Source organism: Aedes aegypti, chromosome 3, assembly GCF_002204515.2.
Source record: "Aedes aegypti strain LVP_AGWG chromosome 3, AaegL5.0 Primary Assembly, whole genome shotgun sequence".
In the NCBI taxonomy this organism is placed as follows: domain Eukaryota; kingdom Metazoa; phylum Arthropoda; class Insecta; order Diptera; family Culicidae; genus Aedes; species Aedes aegypti.
Window position 1 is genome coordinate 132,613,077 of NC_035109.1, and position 20,179 is coordinate 132,633,255.

Below are 20,179 nucleotides of genomic sequence, written 5' to 3' on the forward strand. Positions count from 1 at the left end.
TTAAACTTTGCTTTCTGTGACAATAAATCTAAAGAAGATTAAAAAAGTGTTTCACCGTATGGACAAAAAAAAACATCTCATGTGCCAACATCGTTGAAGATAGAAACAAATGTACTTGATTGGTTCACCATTGACACTTAAAGAATGGAAAAGTTTCACGACATTGAATTTTCCAAATTAAGTTCATCACAGTTCTTGATGAATCGCGAGCTCGCCCAACTCTACGGCGAAGCCTGTATCCAGAAGGAGGCTAAAGCTGGAAGGATACGAAAGGCAGGGCATGTTGCAAGAATGCCGGACAGCAAATCTCCGAGTGATGCGGGGTTGTGACGTGAAATTGTTGATTCAGTGTTATCTATTTAGATGTTAACAAAATAAATGAAAAATGAACAGTCGCAGTTTCAAAACGTTAGGAAGTTTGTAATTCATAAGGTTACCATCAATCGATTTCGCGCTTCTTCCAATCCAAGATAGTCTAAAACTCATATATGGGCCCGTTATTCATTATTTTCTTCTTAGAATAGTCAAAGTGTTAATAATTTATCGTTTTTGTACCAATTTTTATTAATAACTGTTAATGATTGTTCGCTGAACCTCAACTACGACACCAATACCACAGCTAAAGTTTCACCAATTAGTTAAGTAAAATTATTTCACGGATAAATATTGCATTAGAGGTTTCTCATCCTTAATTAGAATCCAAGGTATTGAAAGCATTCTGTTAAAACAAAACATAAAAATGCTGCTTTTGCAATTGAAAAATTCCTTCTACCAATCTGCTATTTGCATAGCGCATAGCGCTAATGTCTATGCAAAAAAAATCATCAATTCTTACTAAAACCGAAAAATATTTCTATGGCAAAATGCATCTATGGAATTATATCTCAAGAATGGAAGCAATTTTCAAAAAAAAAAGTATTGTGCATAGCTATCATCATTATGACGCCTACCAAACATTATTTCGAAGAAAGCTTCCATTCAAAATATATTTAAAGTTTAATTCCTATATTCACAAAAACATATATTTTACTTCTGAAAATCGACTGTGAACATGGGCTGAACAGGTAATCCATTGCAAATGATAGTTTTACAATAAACAATGGGTCGTGATGTATCTTTACAATAAAAACATCAATTTTGTTCGAATAAATTAAGGACAATTCCACCAATTTGAATTTGCCTTTTTGACCTTATAAGTCATGTTCTGCTTCTCATGTTATACTGTTAATATAGAGCATAGCAGTTGTATTATAGCATTATATCAGCATGCTATTTGGTTACTTGGGATGTATTCCTTTTAACGAAGCTTCTCATGCTATGGGCTTCATTATTACTAACATTTTGTGATGCCAATGCACTCTTGCAAAATGATTTAATGTTGTTTAATAACACTGTTTCGTTAGGGTTTTATACGGGACGTTTTCAATTCGGAACGTTATTCAAAACATTTCGATCAAATGTTTTCCCGAAAACCTGTTGATCGAGCGTGAGATCCATTCAAATATGAAAGTTAGTTGATTTGCATTAAAAACTTTGATTCTACAAATGATAAATGGCTTTTATATATAAATTTCATATTTCATTACACAAAATGTTACCAACATTCTTTAGAAACACTCGTTTTGACCAAAACAAATTTCAACCAGTATTTTGATTGGGAAATTCCATATGTTTTCGCATTTTTGAAGCTACCCCAAAATTATTGATTTTGAATTACATGAAAAATATAATTCAACTAACAGTAACAGTTAATTCATTTTTCATCTGAAATCTCTGATAATATTTTTTTATTATTATTAAAATGCGTTCTGAACAGTTTTCTAATATTCCATCTTTTATCACGTATCATACTTTGGAAATTGTAAAGTGATCCTGAATCGAAAGGTAACAAATTGTAAGCCATTGCTTCTGTACATAGATACAGCCTTGCTTTTGGATTTGGTGCCTTTCTATTAAATTTTGTACATATAATTTCTTCCGGACCTTCGATTTTTAATCCCATTCTGTTCTTCATTACTTGCCTTACCCATGTCCATACTATCTTAGAAAAAAAGGCATTCTTTGATACGATGCTTCGAAGAATCTATTTCTCCGCACGATTCACATACATTTGAAACCGTTCCACGAACATTATTACGGAGCAACTTATCTTTGTATGGATAAAGTTAAACTAAATAGAAATTCAGTTAAATTTCTAAATATGTTATTATTTTATAACTAAGGAAATCCATAAAAACTACACACATTTTTTTATTACTATTGTATTGTAGTTCCGTTCATCAAGCATCTTATTATTTTATATACCATTATTAAAAATACCAAATCGGAAGAGTTTACGGCGCCCATAAACGAGATAAGTAAAACAAAAAAATCGGAAGAGTGAACCACCCTCATGCAGTGCGTCGAAAATTGTTCCTCACACTCCATTTCCACCAGTCTGTCACAAGTGCATACAGCTGATCACCCACCGTGACTTTGTTTTTGCTTTGTGAAATATTAGTTGAAACTTTGTCAATTTCCACCAGTAGGTACTCATACTTCTACATACAACCCGAGCATATCAAATCGCAGAAAAAAAAACATAAGATTAGCACGCTATTAAATCATCGCTATCAGTATTATTACTAGTCAGGCATAGGTGCAATTGAAGTTCAAGTTAGAGGACTCTGAGCTAGGCGATTACACGGACCGAGCAAATGCCTTTCTCCGATGTAGGCTTTGGGGCAGGCATGATGCAAAAGAACATGGCTGTGTAAGGAAATCAAGTGTAGTTGTTGTACTCGATTGCATACTGTTGTTTGCTAGTCCACAGTCTGTCTCAGGTAGGCAAGTCGAAGTGAAAGAACGCAATGCAGAAACACAAAGATGACTTAGAAATGTATGAAGGTGCTCACTCTAGAGGTGTATCAATTTCAGGTCGCTGCTTATTATAGTTCTGAGGTTTTCGTTGGCGACAGCCGTATTTCGAGCCCTTCAAAATGTGATGTGACTCGCATCAGGATATCTACATCGAAATCGGTAAGCTGAAACAATGAATTTGTTAATTTCGATTTCATATTAACGATACGCTTCACTAGACAATGGACGTGCAGTACGACGAAGACCTCTCGAAAAACCCATTCTACCGTAAGCTGCAAACCGATCATCAAATTTTCTTGGAGACGGCACCCATCGAAGGATGGATTATATGTGTGCCCCGGAGTGGAACCATCAACGATCGATGTCTAGTGGATCAAGACTTTTTGTTAGCTCAGATACTGGTACCGAACGAAGAGCTTCCCGAAACACATTTCACCAATCTTAGTTGTGCAGATGTACGGCTTAACGCGCGTCAACTCATTACCGGAGGGCTGAAAATAACTATTCTTTTCGAAGAAGTGTTCTACACAAATGGCCTTAAATTCAAAGTGTGGTGTGTCGAACGACCACTGTGTGATACGCGTCCTTATGGGATTGTCATCGAGGATGACTTCGGAAGGTTAACAGCCATCACGAAACTCCAAGATGCCGTGGAGTTCATACGATCAGTAGCGAAGCCACGCTACGTATTCTCCAAGATTGATGCTGCTGTACAAAGTTTCACCAAATGTAGATCCGATTCCAACAAATGGAATCTCAAACAGTACAAAGAAGATGTTAAGAAGCTTTATATACATTGTCTGGAGATAATGCTACAAAACCGAAAACTAAAAGACAGATGCCAGAAGGATACTCATCTGAAGCGCAATGTCAAGCTCGCTGTAGAGACCTACATGATGGACAAGCTGTACGACCACGTCAAAGATGTGATCAACGTGTGCCAACAAGATCAGGTCGAATCGTTCAACAAAACCATTCGAAATCTCTCGGATATTCACATCACCGAAATGAATCTGAAGCGCAGCTACGCTGACGTAATCCCTGGGGTCAAGAAGGAACTGCTGCGGATTGACGATTGTCGCACAGCCATTGATAAGAGCGCTTGTTTGAAGAAAGCTTTCGAGATGATTGCCCGCGAACAGGCAGCCGGAGCTAGGACAAAAAACGGAGCCGGAGACCCGAAGCTGATGGCAACGATGGACGATGTGATTCCCTTGTTGATATTTGTTATCACCAAAACGGGTGAGTGATTTCTTACATTGTGTTGTGAATAATGCGATGGCTTCCAGTAGAAAAATATTGGTAGAAGCGATAATGAAATGACGAGATATTTCATAGTTTGTGATGGTTAGAACAAATTATAGCTAATCGAATAACATTAATCTTCTACTATCATCTGCGCTTCCTAAATATTTGATAAGTTCAGTAAACAGTTACTGGGATATTGGACTATTAAAAAAATTAAAATACGTATCGTAACCCGGGGGCAGTGAATCAATTATCACCCAACACACAGCAACAAAAACATTGTCTCCTCGTATTCTTGTTGCAACAATTTTATTCCACAACATCAGTTTATCACTACTTGAACAGAATATGACAATGATCGATCACCACGAGCGCAGCGATTTTCTGGGCTTCTCTTTGCAATTTTCGAGAAGTGCCTCCGTGTTGGTAAACAATGACACATTATCGAACAGCATCCGTAAAAGAAATTTGGTTTTGTGTTCAAAATAACTGATTAATCGCATGTTGCGATGTTGCGCTCTGTGATTGTCGTGACAATTTTGCTTTTGATTGTATCCTTATCTGCAACAGTTGTGACAAACGGTTGTTAGCGAGCTTGGTGTGTTTTGTTTTGATGACAATTTGATTCACTGCCCGGGGGCAAATTTGATCTAGTTGACACCAAAAAGCATTTTTGAAGGTCAGTTGATAAACAATTCGCTGGTGCTGAGCCTATCGAAATTATTTTTGAAATCATACAGCAATACAAGAATATTTTTTGTTCATAATACTGTTTATTCTCGAATAACGTGCCTATTTCAGAGCAAATTGCCTACATTTAGGTGTATTTTGCAAATTTACAAAGTTTAATATTGCAATGAAATTGGGTGTATTTGTTACCCGATTCTGTTTTTGCATGGATTTTTTTTACACGGCCGTGCAAAAAAAGTTTCTATACATTTATTTCCGCCAAAACTTTATTTTTTGCATGAAACGTCGACTTTTTTTTGCACGTGTTACTTTTTTTGCACGGTTTTTGAAATTTTGAACTGAAAACTTTTTTTGCACGGTACACATCCCCCGTGCCAAAACAGAATCGGGTGTACACAAGTTGTAAGAATTTTGACATTATTTTCAGATTCAGGAAACTCAAGCTTAGTTGATAGAAAAATTGTACATTCATAATAATATGTAAAACTAATTTAATTCATTTATTTCATAAAAAAAAATCGGTAACATAAACTGATTTTTATATCCTGTAAATAAAAAATAAAATAATATGTTAATCAGTTCACAGTCCGGGAATTCTCTCTTATGCGCCAAACGCAACTAGTACTTATACTACACTTTTTTATATTAAACTTTGGGAGGGATTATTAGAGTATGTTTAAAACTACAAATGAACTTTAACACTTCACTTTTTGCAAAAAAAAATAAAATACTAAAATCACTAAGGTGAGCAAATACCTTTAAACTCTAATATGTGTTGCTTATCTTGACAGATAGGCCTATTTCGTCTGCGACTTACAGACTTCTTCAGTGTCGAGCACGCAAATTTGCTAATTCAATGACTACAACAAAACATTCAAATCATTGGATTTTACTACTCAACATTACGTTTGACAAATTCGTCAACACTAAAGAGCAATTTCGTTCATCTTAATACAGCAATAACAAAAGAACAACTATGTTCACAATAAACGACAATTTCGTCATCTCTGAAGAACAATTTGGTTCAACTCAAATCGGCAATTTCACCACACTTTCAAATATAGATACAATTCAATACAGAGTCAGAATTAGGGCGAATGTGAAGCCTAATACATTCTCAGAAAAACAGATTTGAAGTTCAGTGGATGTAATTTTAATTCTATATTATGTATCCGATCAATTTAATCGCATGATGCATTTTTGTAGGATCCGTTACAATATTACTTTTGCAGCAAAACATTTAATTCATTTACATATTATGAATAACATGTTAAAATAAATAAAAATCCATCATGCGCCATTCATCAAAATTTAGAATTGTTGCGCCCCTCGGTTTTTCGTCTCCTTCAGTTTGACAGCAGCGATTGCGCCTTTTGACTTCATCCTTCTGGTTTGACAATCATCAGCTTCGCCGTTTTGCTACGCTCTTTCACACGAACCTTCTTCACTATCGACCTTCTGCACACTCAGTTTTAAATGCGCCCTGCTGCCACACTCAATCTCAAATGCGCCCGGTTACCGCAAGGGGGGAAGTTGGGCGAAATTGACATCAGAGTTTGTATCGAAAGAGAATATCAAATGCGTCTTTATGGTTTTCTCACTTATTTCGTGAAAAACTTTATTTTTAAGGTACAGATGTGAATTATATGATTGTAATTTATCAAGTAAAGTGTTAGGTGAATAAAACTTAGTTTGTTTACATTTGTCAGTTAGGCCGTTAATCTGGTACTGTATTGAATTGGCAATTCGCATATAGATACAATTGGCAATTCGCATATAGATGCAATTGGTAAACGCAGCTAGTACTTATAGCTCAGACATACCGTAGGTACAAACACATAAAAGGTACCAAGTCAAAAGGTAGAATAATTAATATCACTTGAGATAGGTAGACACTGACACTGACACTGATAAAGAACAATGAAGTTACTGCTGTTGCCATAACAAATTTGACAATATTTGAATAACAAAGTATAACCTAAAAAAGGGGCCCAGATAGCCGTAGCGGTAAACGCGCAGCTATTCAGCATGATCATGCTGAGGGTCGTGGGTTCGAATCCCGCTGGTCGAGGATCTTTTCGTAAAGGAAATTTTCTCGATTCCCAGGGCATAGAGTATCTTCGTACCTGCCACACGATATATATCCACATGCAAAAAATGGACAATCGGCAAAGAAAGCTCTCAGTTAATAACTGTGGGAGTGCTCATAAGACACTAATCTGAGAAGCAGGCTTTGTCCCAGTTGGGACGTAACGCCAGAAAGAAGAAGAAGAACCTAAAAAAAGTTGTAAAGTAGTGATCATTTTGACAACACCACAACATTAGCATTTTCAAGAAATTTCCGGCAATCTTTGTTAACCAGATAGATTTACAAGCAATATTCGGTCTGATTATTATAACAGGTGTAAACAACATTAGCATTTTCAAGAAATTTCCGGCATTCAACCAGACAACGTACTACTAATTAGAGAAAATCCCCAAATTGGTTGATAAATAATCAAAAGTCATTTATACCTGTGGGGCCCAAATCTCTGTAGACTTCACAAAAAAGTAAACTATAACTACGTCAAAATATAAAAAATCCATCATCATCATCTAGGCGAACATTATAGTTTATTAGTGCCCCGGGGCACCTGGAACCTACTATAAAGTGGTCATGGCAGCCGGTGATGCTGGAAATGCTTCGGAAAGCATAACCTTTGAAAATCATGAAGTTTGATGCCCATATTGATATGGTTCCGGATATGTTCCTAATTGACCACTTCCCCTTCTATAGAGTGGTCTGTGCATCTAATGGTTCTGAATACGCTGCAGGAAACATCATTTTTAAGGTTGCTGTCCGCTTGGATATAGCTCCGGATAATATTTACATGATTTGAAATACAAACATGACCGACCATGCTTTCCGGAACCAGTTTTACGGAAATGGTCATATTTCTGAAGATTTTTTTTTTTTTTAAATCTTTATTTGAGTGTATTTTAACGCACGAGGGCTAGTTCTACACTTAAGAAGATTTCCAACCAATCTTAATGCGTCCAGTGACATTCAACTTCCTATTAGTTCTAGTTTCTAGGAAAATTGCAAACATCTATCTAACTTTACACCGCACAAAAATACAAGCGACAGAAAAAATGACATTTGGACATGACCTCAGAAAATCCGGAACATCTCCGGTGTCCAGTGGCAAATATGCATGGCCAGAAAGTTCCTAAAACTGGACCAAATTTGCCGTCGACTGCTTCCAGATGCATCCAATTTCATCAATTTTTCATAAAGTTATAAGCATTTGAATTTGGGCAAAATTTTGCCTCTCTCAATCATTTTGCCTATCCCCTGTACATCTAGCTTTGTAAGATGGTAATGGAAATTCTGTCCAACCTAATTTGCGAAGAGCATATAATAAAAATTGTTTTGCATCGACTCTATCCTTTCATCATGTACTGTTGAAAAAGGTGACCAAATTATGCAGCAATATTCAAGTATTGATCTAACATAGGCAATAAACAATATTTTTATTGTATATGGATCATTGAAGTTATAAGCGAAGCGTTTAATGAAGCCTAACATTTTATAAGCTTTATTTATCATAGTGTTATAGCGATCAATGAAAGTAAGATTAGGGTCTAAAATTATGCCTAAGTCTCTGATTCTATTACATTATTCAACATTTTGATTGCTTAAAGTTATTGTTACATTAGGAATGTCTCTTTTCCTGTTAAAAGATATCAGGTTACATTTTCTTACATTCAGTTGTAGTAGGCTTTTCTGACACCACGTGTGGAAGATTTGTACTTCGTGTTTAAAAGTATGTATGTCCTGTGCAGTTTTTATTTCCAAATAAAGTTTCATATTGTCAGCATAGATTAATACTTTTATTTTGTCAAGAATAAACGACAAATCGTTCACAAACAGTATAAACAAAAGCGGACCTAAATGAGAGCCTTGTGGAACCCCTGCAGTGGCATGTATGGGAGTTGACTTATTTCCTTTGAAATTCACTATTAGCCTGCGAGTGGTTAAATATGATTTAATCCATTTCAGCAATTTGGCTTCAATACCAATTTTTTGTAGTTTAAATATAAGCATGGGTATATCAACACAGTCAAATGCTTTACTAAAATCTGTGTACAATTACTAAAATCTGTGTACATGATTTCCATTTTCCATAGCACTCAACGAATAGTTTACAAATTCGATTAGTGGCTGTCGATCGCCCTTTAAAAAAGCCGTGCTGCGCTGTAGTTATTCTGTTTTTGATTTGGATGAATACTTTTTCATTTATGATGGCCTCAAAGAGCTTCGGGATTCACGAGATAAGGGCAATCCCACGATAGTTAATTACATCAGATTTTTTGCCAGATATGAAAATGGGAACAAGGTATGAGCTTTTCCATATATTTGGAAAGACTCCAGACTCCAGTGTCATATTAAAGAGCCAAAATAAGGGAGTAGTTAATTCAATTGCTAAAGTCTTCATGAAGACTGGTGGAACTCCATCCGGTCCATATCCTTTGATTGCATCCAAATTTTTCAAACCATTCAATATTTCATGCACATTTATGTGACTGATACCAACATCGTTAGGAAATTCAGGATGAAAATCGAAATATTCATAATCACGATCAGCTTCAGAGTATGTTGTGTATACTTCTTGAAAAAAATTTGAAAATAAGTTGCATATATCTTGTGAGGTATGGCCAACCTTTTCATTAAATACATTGTAGAAGGAAAGTTGCAGGATTTTAGTTTAGATTTAACATAGTTGAAGAAATTCTTTGGAGAGTTTTTGATTTCTTGGAGTTTTGGAGTTGTAGCTTTCATATGCCAATCGCATTGCTGAATTGAGCTGTACGCTCATGTTCAAATATACTTGTAAATTCTCTTGACTTTTATGATTTTTGTAAATTTTATGTAGTTTCTGTTCACGATTCTTCAAATTTATTATTTCTTTATTGAACCAAACAGGATGTTTTGAAAAACCATTACACCTTCTTTTAATGATTGGTACTTCTTCTAATATTATTTTGAACAAACAGTTGTAGAAAACTTCTGTTGAATTATTTACATCGTCTTTGCTTCTCAAAATCGATTGCCAGTTAATGTTATTTAATTTATTTCTAATGTTGTCATAGTTAGCTGAATTAAAGTCGAATACTTCCTCAAATTCATTGTCAATATAGAAATCTGTATTAGAAATAAACTGAGAAAATTCTATTGCCGAAGGTAGTTTTTGCAAGTGCTCACCGCATAAAAACAAAGGCGCCACTGTATATGAGATTTAACATTGTGACAACTTTGCTGTTCTGTCAAACACACAAGGCTACGGTGGCGCTATCTATGCTTTCCATAGCAGCCGTTTTGGTTATTTTAATGATCCATTTTCACAGAGACATTATTATCGATTCCGCGAAATAACCATGAATTTAGTCTTACTTATATTTAATTTCAATTGTTTGTATTTCAACCATCTACTCGGAGATCGTAAATCTGCATTCAAGTGTGAAACGGCATATTCTAAGTTTTTAGATGCAATGAATATCATGGTATCATCTGAAAACAGATTAATGTCACAAATTCGTAAGACTCGTCGCATGTCATTAGTGTACATAATGCATAAAATTGGCCCTAATACACTTCCCTGTGGCACACCAAGGTTATTCTCCACTGGACAGGAAATAAAATCATTAAAAGCAGTCCGGGGCCTTCCTTAGCCGAGTGGTTAGAGTCCGCGGCTACAAAGCAAAGCCATGCTGAAGATGTCTGTGTTCGAATCCCGGTCGGTCTAGGATCTTTTCGTAATGGAAATTTCCTTGACTTCCCTGGGCATTGAGTATCATCGTACTAACTGTGGAAGTGCTCATAAGAATACTAAGCTGAGAAGCAGGCTTTGTCCCAGTGGGTACGTAATGCCAAGAAGAAGAAGAAAAGCAGTCCGTTGGGTTCTTTCAGATAAATAGTTTTTAAACCATTTATATGCAGAACACGAAATTCCAAAACGCCTGATTGTTTTTATAATAAGGGCCGAGAGATTGTTTCTAAGGCGGGCTTCAGATCCAAAAAAAACAGCAATAATCGTCTTTTCGCTCCATATGTTCTTTCCACTTAGCCAATACCAAGTTCAATGCGGTTTCACAGGAATGACCTTCCCGATATCCTGATTGTTCCGGTATTAGCAAGTTGTTACTATTTAAGTACGTTAAAAGCTGGCCTTTACTAACAAGTTCTAAAATTTTCTCTAATGTAAGCAACATGTTGATGGGACCAGTGTTGTGAAAAACTCAATTTCTCACAACTCACGCTTGAGATTTATCATGCGTGAGTTGTCAATCATGCAACTCAGCAGTCAAAAAATCATGGTTGAGTTGGCTCACCTTTTTGACTCATTGTCTCGTATTTCCACAGTTTACTCACACATGGCAATAATTTCTTGTTAGTCTGGTAAAATTATAGTAATTCTTACTAACCTAAACAACAACATTCGGGTTTCATACGTTTTTGCCGGGTTTTGCGACTGAATCATTTTTTACGGTTTGAGTTGATTGAGTTGATTTTGCATCAAAATCTCAAGCGTGAGATTTGCGAAGCAGATCTCTAATGAGTTTGCTCTCACGGGAGAGCGTATTGATTGAGATTTTGAGTGTGAGTCTATCAACACTGGATGGGACGAAACTCTTCGGTTTTAATTATCCCATCAATCTTTTGAATAGGAATCACTAAGGATTCCTTCCAAACTTGAGGCACGTGACCAGTTTACAGTGATTCATTTATTAGGTCCTGCAGGCTGTGTCCAATAACATGCAAGCAATCTTGAATTATCTTTGCATTTACGTTATATAGGGAGTCGATGCCGGTTTTGGACCCTTTGCGTATTATGGACCCCCTACGGAAAAACATAAAATTAACACTCAAAGCAACTTTATTCCTATGAAAATCCACCGGAGGAACTTCGATTACATAGTTAGTCAGCAGTTTCAAATAAAATATTTGGTTTGAGACGCATAAATACCGATATTTGAACAGTTTTGTAAATGAAACCACACAAGAGGGTCCATAATACGCATTTCCAGGTGGGTCCATAATAGGCTCGTCGGCAGCGAGCCGGATTACATGGGAATCAAATGGAGGGTCCATAATACGCAACGTCAAATTTGTAAACAATCCTATTATGGACCCCGGGAGGGTCCATAATAGGCATTCGGACAACAGTTTTTCAAATGCATATTTCGCTGGAAAAATCGAATGATTTTGTATGTTTCATAGACGTACTATGAAGGAAAGACATTGAATTTGTTGTTAGACTCCACAAAACGTGTATGCGTCTGAGATATCATTGCGGAAAGCGTCTAGAATGAATTTCAGCTACTAAGGGGTCCATTACTAGCATTGAAACCCTACGCCAACCGTCTTTCCCAAAGAAAAGCAAATATTTTTTAACTCCTCCATCGTAATTGGGTGAAAGCTTTCTAATCTACAATTGATGTTTATCAACTGTTTTATTTCATCAGGTTCATCAACTAACTCGATGGATCGGTTAATTGATGAAACACTATCAACAAAGTATTCATTAAGGCTAAGTAGCCCGTCATTCGTTTTGGCATCAATGATGATTTTTCAGCTTGCATTTCAAAGTGATAAAACTCAGCCTTGATAGTTTATATTGACTTGAAAATATATCACTGTACGCGCTAACATGCATAGGTAAAGTATGCTGATACTTTTTCAGCTGTGTCAGTGCAAAACCAACTGATTTTCTTTGATTCGAAATCGCGAGATGAATTAGCAACAATTATCAACGACGCGTACAAATTTCAATGACGGCCTACTTCGCCTTAAATTTACATGCTATTACCTAAGACAAGACCGGACAGGTCAAAGTACAAAAATGAAACCAATTGCCATTGGTCGTTTTGGCAAAGGCCTACTTTCACATCGTTGAGTTGGATTGCAACAGGGCACTTTGTTGATAGCCCGGCCGTGTTGCTAGTTCATTGGTTAGAGGGTTTATCGAAAGTTTGGAAATTTTGAATGAAATCGTTTTGCTTCAAATCTATACATATTCGATGTTAAGTTCAAAGCATGTGCTCCTACAATGTTAAAATTAATAAAAAATACCTAATTGAGACCAACATAATGGAAATTATGTCATTTCTCTCTAAAGTATCTTCGGTCTAGAATAAAAACCTGTTTTTTGTTTAAATATATCATCTTCTATTGCACTAAATGAATGAAACATGCAAGAAACACTCAAATTATGAGCCTTGATATGTGAATTTATTAGTGTAGAACTAGCCCTCGTGCGTTAAAATACACTCAAATAAAGATTAAAAAAAAAAAAAAAAATGTGAATTTATTCACGAGATTTGCTTTAAAATGATACTGGTAACACTGGCTTTTGTATCGTCAAGGTTATCGACTGAAAAACAACGGGGCAGTCTTAGTTGAGCTGTCACGTCCTGTCCTAGGCTATTACTTGTTCAGAATCTTCTAATGTGCCATTGAAGGTTATGGACCACGATTTAGAATTACTAGGCTTCAACAAAGATTTCAAAATTTTCTATAACTCTCTGCTGTTGTTTTGATGCTGATCAATTTTCCTCTGAATATATTCACAACGTGTTTATTTCAAACTTTGCGAATATTTGTTCCACGCAAACTTGTACCTTTTCCAATTATTTTCACTATTATTCCTAAGCACTCTTTTGTACAGTTTATCCCTCTTGCGTTCAAGACGTAAAAAATCTAAATTGTACCAGCTGTTCGAATTTTTCAATGGTACAACTTTTTGTTCAACTAATTTATTGGTACAAGTTTTCAAAACGCTGATTTTTGGTGTAAAGACCCGTTATTTGCTTGAAAATCCACATTTCTCTCGATAAGACCCGATATTTGGACAAAAACATTTTTTTGAATTTTGTTTACTAAATTTTTACTTTAATTTGACATTTTCCAAAAAAAAAGAAACACTAAAAAACATGTGTAATTTTCTCAGCTTTGGATCGACCAAAATTGACTATTGATGCGTCATTAGAATCGTAATCTTATATTCTTTGAAGAGTACTCGCAAAATGTTGGCGAAAAATCTGAAAACTATTCAAAACCAATGAAACAGTCATTCCAATCATCGTGCAAAAGTTTGGGTTCACCTACGATGCATGCACATCTTTTTCGTCAAAAACTTTGCCATTTTTTACCGTTTAAAATAGTTTGTAGCTGATTTAAATGTGAATAATAGTGTGTACATGATTAGTGAGAAATTTCATAGTATTTTAGTGTCTAACGTAAGTTCTAGTGAACCCAAACTTTTGCACGATGACTTGAATGACTCAGGGTGTCTACTACCTGGAAAACCTGGAATTATCAGGGAATTTTATTCAACCTGGAAAAAACTTGGAATTCTCAGGGAATTTCGACCACAATCAGGGTAATTATTCTGAATTAATAATACATTGTAACATATGTCCTTCCAGCGACAAAAATTTTTATCATTGAAAACGTTATATACTAAACATCTCACATCCGAGTTTTTAGTCATTTTTTGTAGTAAGCATAAACATATATAGGCAATGAAGTAGAACTAAAGTTGGTGAAGTACAGTACAGTTTCCATTTCCAGTTGGGTGTTGTTCATGAGCATTTGAAACATGTTTGAGAACATTAAAATTTACAATTTTTCTTCTTCTATTCTACAAAAAACATAAGCTACAACAGTTACACAAAATAGTACATTTTAACGTAAGCAGGTCTCTTTATACAGTCTTCGGCACTATTCTAATGTAAGTCTTAAAAAGTGGATTTTTGATGCAAGATGTCTGAAGTCTCTATTTGAAATAAAATGGTCTGTATGCCACTTTTTTTTCATCTGCTTCCAGTGAATGCTGGTGCAAAAATGTAGAGGCTCCAGAGAAGTTATCAGAGATTATTCCACAAGTCCTCAAAGATGGGTTTCTCAAATCTCAATGAATACTAGTGATTTCTCCAGAGATTCCTTCTGAAATAATGTCAGAAGGGATTTCTCAAGGGATACTTAGAGATTTTTTTTTTTTCAAAATTTGGTCCAGAAAATTCTAGAGCTCTCCAATGCTACTGCCTCCAGTCATTTCCACAGATTTCTGAAGAAATCCTAGCGATTATACCAAGATGTTGAAGATGTTTTCACTGGTTCTTTCAGAGATTTTTCCAGTTGTTACTTCTAACAGATTTCCCACAGATGCTATCGGAGCTCTTATAAAAAGGGTTATTCGTGAGCCTTTGAAAAAAAAAAATGTTTCGACATCTTTCCAATTAACTCTACAATAATTCCTGTGCCAGTTTTTTTTATTTATTCTACTAATTTTAATTAGGACTATTAATAAAAAAAATACGATGTCTCTCAAAAATTGCTCCAAAAATTCTTTCAGGCATTATTTGATGAAATCTATCATAAAGTTTTTCAAGAATTCCTCAATAAATTTGACCTGGTATTCCTTATTCGGTTTTTCCAAAATTTCTCTCGGCATTCCTTTAGCATTTGATCAAAATATTATTGCTGCGGCTCTGTCCAAATTCAAAAAGGCTTGTAGTTTCAAAAGATAACTAATCTTAGCAATTTATTAAGAAAATCCTAAAAATAATTTAATCAAGAATCCATCAGTTCATTCAGAGATCATATTAGTAATTCATCAAGGCATACTTAGAACTTACACATGTTTCATCAGAACTCTTGGATTTTCTTTAGGAATTCCTTGCGGAGTTATTTAAAAAAAATCTCCAAAAAAATGAATTTTCCCGGAGACATCCCATGATGAATGATTGGAAAACCTTTTTTGAAAACTTCTATGGGAAATTTAGAAAAATTGAAGGAATTCCTGAGATAAATTTAAGTGCTTGAAGATGCTTTAAATCATCTATCATTAATTTATGTTTTTTTTTTGTAAAACTTATTGAATCTGGAATATTTTGTGATCACCTGGAAATATCAGGAAATTTCATTTCTGTTTGAAAGAAGACACCCTGATGACTATTTTATTAATATTTCGATTTTGCATATGCTCCTCAAGGAATATTAGATTACGTTTCTAATGACATATTGGATTAAAATTTTAGTGGATCCAATGCTGAGAAAATTAGCCATGTGTTTTGAAAAATATCACAACTTTAAGCAAAAATTTAGTAAACAATATTAAAAAAATGTTTATGTTAAAATACTTCCGAAGTAAGATGTTGTAGCAAGTAACATGTTCGCCTATGAAACAAAATTCAACCCAATCACATCAAGTTTTTTCGACACGAATTTGATTGTAGAAGCCTGGTAAACATGTATGATCAGAAAAAAAATTGATTACCGCCGTCGAGGATGAGAATGGGTCAAAAATACATATGTCCATGTTTTGTTTGATAACTCTCGTAATTTTACTTGAAATATTCTTTCCAGTGTGGGATTACGTTCGTGCGTAATGCATTTGCATATGTTGTAAATATACTCGAAATTCTTTTATTATTCACTGATCTATAAAAGTATGAAAATTTACCCATTCTCACCCCATCGATGACATTGGGCCAAACATGCTGGAATTGGCCCACACTGCGAACAAAGCAGCAGAATCGTCCTTTATTTAAGTTTGATACTACTTATTAGTTATATTTAAGTATTAATCTGTTGGTGGTTTTATATCCTGCAAATAAAGAATAAGATAATATGTTGATCAGTCCACAGTCCGGGAAGTCTCGCCTCTGAGCCTACATCAGCCAGTATTTATACTGCAGAAGTCCCGTAGGTACGATCAAGTAAAAGGTACCAAAATCATGAAATCATAAAGTATACTGATTGAGATAGATAGACTTAACAAGTGGAAGCATTCCAGTCTCATTAGGAATTTCAACAATTTTGAGATTTTTTTGATATGGATCATAACTTGCATTCTATTTTCTGGGGTGATTTATGGTGTTTATTCAAAAAATGTTGGAAAATGTGACTGAAATTATATGGTTGAGGAATTCTTAGAATAATAGTAAGCGGAACCCCTTATATAATAATTACAAGGATATCCTGATAGAATCGATTTAGTATGTAAAAAACATGTAGGAAACCCTGGACATTGAAATCCTTCAAATTCTTGAATTGAACTCTAGAAGAATTTAAGAAGCAATTTATAATAAATAAGAAGTTATCTTAGAAATCCATCCTAAATGGAAAATTGAAAGAATCTTGAAACAAAATCTTAACAAAAAAAAACATTTGGCATTCATGAAAAGACCTTTGGAAGGGCTTATAAAAAAAAATGCCAGAAATAACTTCAAAAAATTCCTAATGCTTTGTAATTTCTGAAGCAATACTTAAAAAAATGTTAAAAGTCCTGGAATGTGAAAGACATCTTTAGTTCTCACCGGATTTTTATGTTAAGATTCAAAATTATCTGCCTTCATGTTAATAATATTTTTTATTTTCTTTTGGAACAGGTCTCACCAACTGGATAATGAATGTAACGTTTCTTAAGGAATTTCAACTGAGTGAAACGACAGTACAATCTGTGGTAGCATCGAAAGAAAAATACGGCCAGGACACGTACCTCCTAACAACCTTAGAGGCAGTCATTGTCTACATCAGTTGCTGCAGTATTGAGCGCTCTCAACGCCTAGGAATAGATCTGATGTCAGATGAAGATATACAAATGAAACAATATTCCGAGATGAGTTTCAAAAATGCAGATCAGTTTCTGAATTATCTATTTACCTTGATGAGGAATGGCGAAGAAGAAGAGATATTAAATATTTTCCAAGACTTCAACAGGGCCAGTGGATCTGTTGTAGATCCAAACATCAAAAAGTGTCACCCTCTTTGTAGTTGCGTTAGATGCGAGTCGATGCCCTATCAACCACACATAGACGATCGCAACCAGAATGGCTTGGCCGCAATTCATCTGGCAGCAACCCTAGGCAGTCCAAAGTTGCTCACCATCATTCTGAACCTGAAACCGAATGTCGATGCGGTGGATGCGAAGAACTGGACTGCGTTGCATTATGCGGCAGCCAATGGTCATCAAAACTTGCTCCTGCTCCTGCTCCATGCAGGAATCAACATCAATAGTACAAGCAATGACCAACACACATCGCTCCATTTAGCTTGTTTGAATGGCCACAGCGGATGTGTGAAAGCATTGCTCTACTTTTCAGAACATATGAAAATACACGTCGATATCGACGCTCAAACGCAACTTGGGCAAACAGCTCTTCACTACGCCTCGAAATGGGGATTTGCAGATATTGTAGAAACGCTACTTGAGCACTCTGCTACTGTCAACGTAGTGAACCGTGTCGGTGCGACCCCATTCAAATACGCCCACAATTGCAAGATCATGAAAATGTTGAAGGATGCTCATGCAGATGAGCAAAAGCGACGAAAATCTTCCAACAGCAGTCCTGTTAGAAATGAGGATTTTGTGCTCATTTCCGACGAAGATTTGCTGGACGATGAAGTCTTCCTGGAATATCGAAACATTGAGGAAATGAAAAGAATCGACAAGGCAGTAACAGCGATCGCAGCCTACGATACTAAGCTGGCCTGTTATTACCTAGGCTTAGAGGTCTTCCCACCGACTCCCGTGATCAACACAGCCTCCAAAAAAGACTACATATCCGAGAAAGTTTGCCATCCCCTTTGCACTTGTCAGAGGTGTCTCAACGATTCAGCAGACTTCTACACTCTACTAAGGAAACCATTTACCAAACAATCTACGACCCCCAGTAAGATCAACCTCAACGCCACCAATGGAGACGGGTGCACAGCCCTGCACATAGCGGCGATCAGCGGCAATTTGGATATGATCAACATTCTGCTAGATCATCGAGTCAGCGTAACCGCCCGAAACAAATCCGGTTGCACCGCACTTCATCTAGCTTGTCGCGAGCGTCGGCTGAACGTGATCAAGCTGCTGTTGAGTCGCTGTCGAAGCGATGACATCATCGATCTGAAAGATTGCCGCGGGGATACGCCTCTCCACTACGCAGTTGAACAAAATCAGTTGCGCATCGTGGAGATTCTGCTCAGTGCCAAAGCGGACAAGAGTCTACGGAACCTGGCCGGCCGGCGACCGCTCGATATAGCTCGAGAAAGGCTCTTTTTCAATGTGATCAATGTGTTGGAGAGGAAGTGGTATTAGGCTGGCGATTTAGAAGTTGTTGCCTCCAAAGTTTATATCAGATGTAGTGTACTTAAGCTTGTATGTTATAAAAAATATTCTTAGTTAGAAGCGAAACAAACATACTTGAAATTGTTTCATGTTACATATCCTGCGATCTTCATCATTATAAAACTATCAGTACAAAACATGTTTTGTTATTTGTCTGAAACTCCCAATGTTTAAACATTTGTTATTTAAATAACTGCAGTTGCAAGCTGCAGTGGTTCGAGAAGTGGGTGGGACATGTCCTACGCACAAAAATACATGGGTGGGAAAGCAAAAGGATTGTCCTACCTATGATTTGATATACAGGGGAATTCGAAAACGGTAAGTTGTGGGTTGTTGGTCTGTTCCACAAAGTTGTTCAATTTTAGAAGTCACACAAATTTGCAGAACACACCAACTTTTCACGACTTACCGTTTTCGAATTAAATTAAAAAGTCTCTCGGTTACTTACTTTTGTCTTTGAACAACCCTCTGAAACTCTATGTAAAATGACTGCAATGTAATAATTCCCTCACAGGCAAAATTTCAAGTTATTTGTAGTTTATCATCCAAATTTCAGACAATTCGGACTACCAGAAGCTGAGATACAGCACCTCAAACTTGGGCATTTTGTATGGAAAAACAGCATTTGGTTACTAACTTATGTCACTGACTGTAGTTCTAACCAAAACTTGAAAAAAATATTTGAAAAACTATAGAATACTTCAATGAATATATACTAGACCAATTGAATTTCTTTTACAGCTTTCCCGAACCAAATCTAATAAAAAATGATTTCGCCAAAATATTTTTTTGTTAATACAAAAACACATTTTGTAAAATGAAAACTAAATTAAGTAGGGTAACATTGTACATTTCGAACCTAGTAACAGTGTTTAGGCAATATATATGAAACACGATAAAAAAAGAAACCGACACGTTAATGCTTCCAGTAGACGATTTGCTCTTTGAAGGAAGCACCATACTATACAACGGACTAGAATGCAACGCCCAATGGCACAGTCGACATACATTCCTGACAAAAAAAAATCCGGACTGAAGCGAGAATCGAAACCGTAGTCCTTGACTCGATGCGGCTAAATCGCTAAATGCTTGGTAACACTAATCGCACGGCCACGAAGCCCACAAAACAGGAAGGTTTCATGAAAGCCTAATTTAGCGTAAAAAAGGTAAGTGAAAATCGAATCTGGTTCAAAATTGAGTACAGTCAACCTTTTCTG

General features: G+C 35.9%; 1 protein-coding gene across 2 annotated transcripts; it reads left to right on the forward strand.

Annotated features, from left to right (window-relative positions):
* Positions 1-2,417: 2,417 nt before the first annotated feature.
* On the forward strand, positions 2,418-19,099 carry LOC5571082 (ankyrin repeat domain-containing protein 27). 2 transcript variants are annotated; one of them, XM_001659472.2, is made up of 4 exons: positions 2,418-2,822; positions 2,917-3,018; positions 3,078-4,101; positions 17,233-19,099. In XM_001659472.2, the coding sequence occupies exons 3-4, from the start codon at positions 3,081-3,083 to the stop codon at positions 18,930-18,932; spliced, it is 2,721 nt and encodes a 906-aa protein (XP_001659522.2). In that variant the 5' UTR covers positions 2,418-2,822; positions 2,917-3,018; positions 3,078-3,080; the 3' UTR covers positions 18,933-19,099. The 2 variants fall into 2 exon arrangements, with proteins under 2 accessions (XP_001659522.2, XP_021711138.1); XM_021855446.1 differs by lacking the exon at positions 2,418-2,822 and having other exon boundaries at positions 2,829-3,018.
* The last annotated feature ends 1,080 nt before the right edge of the window (positions 19,100-20,179 follow it).

Coding starts and splice junctions, on each gene's coding strand:
- LOC5571082 (XM_021855446.1), top strand. CDS start 2,881: ATGAAGGTGCTCACTCTAGAGGTGTATCAATTTCAGGTCGCTGCTTAT. Junction 3,019..3,077: donor GGATATCTACATCGAAATCG/GTAAGCTGAAAC, acceptor ACGCTTCACTAG/ACAATGGACGTGCAGTACGA. Junction 4,102..17,232: donor ATTTGTTATCACCAAAACGG/GTGAGTGATTTC, acceptor CTTTTGGAACAG/GTCTCACCAACTGGATAATG.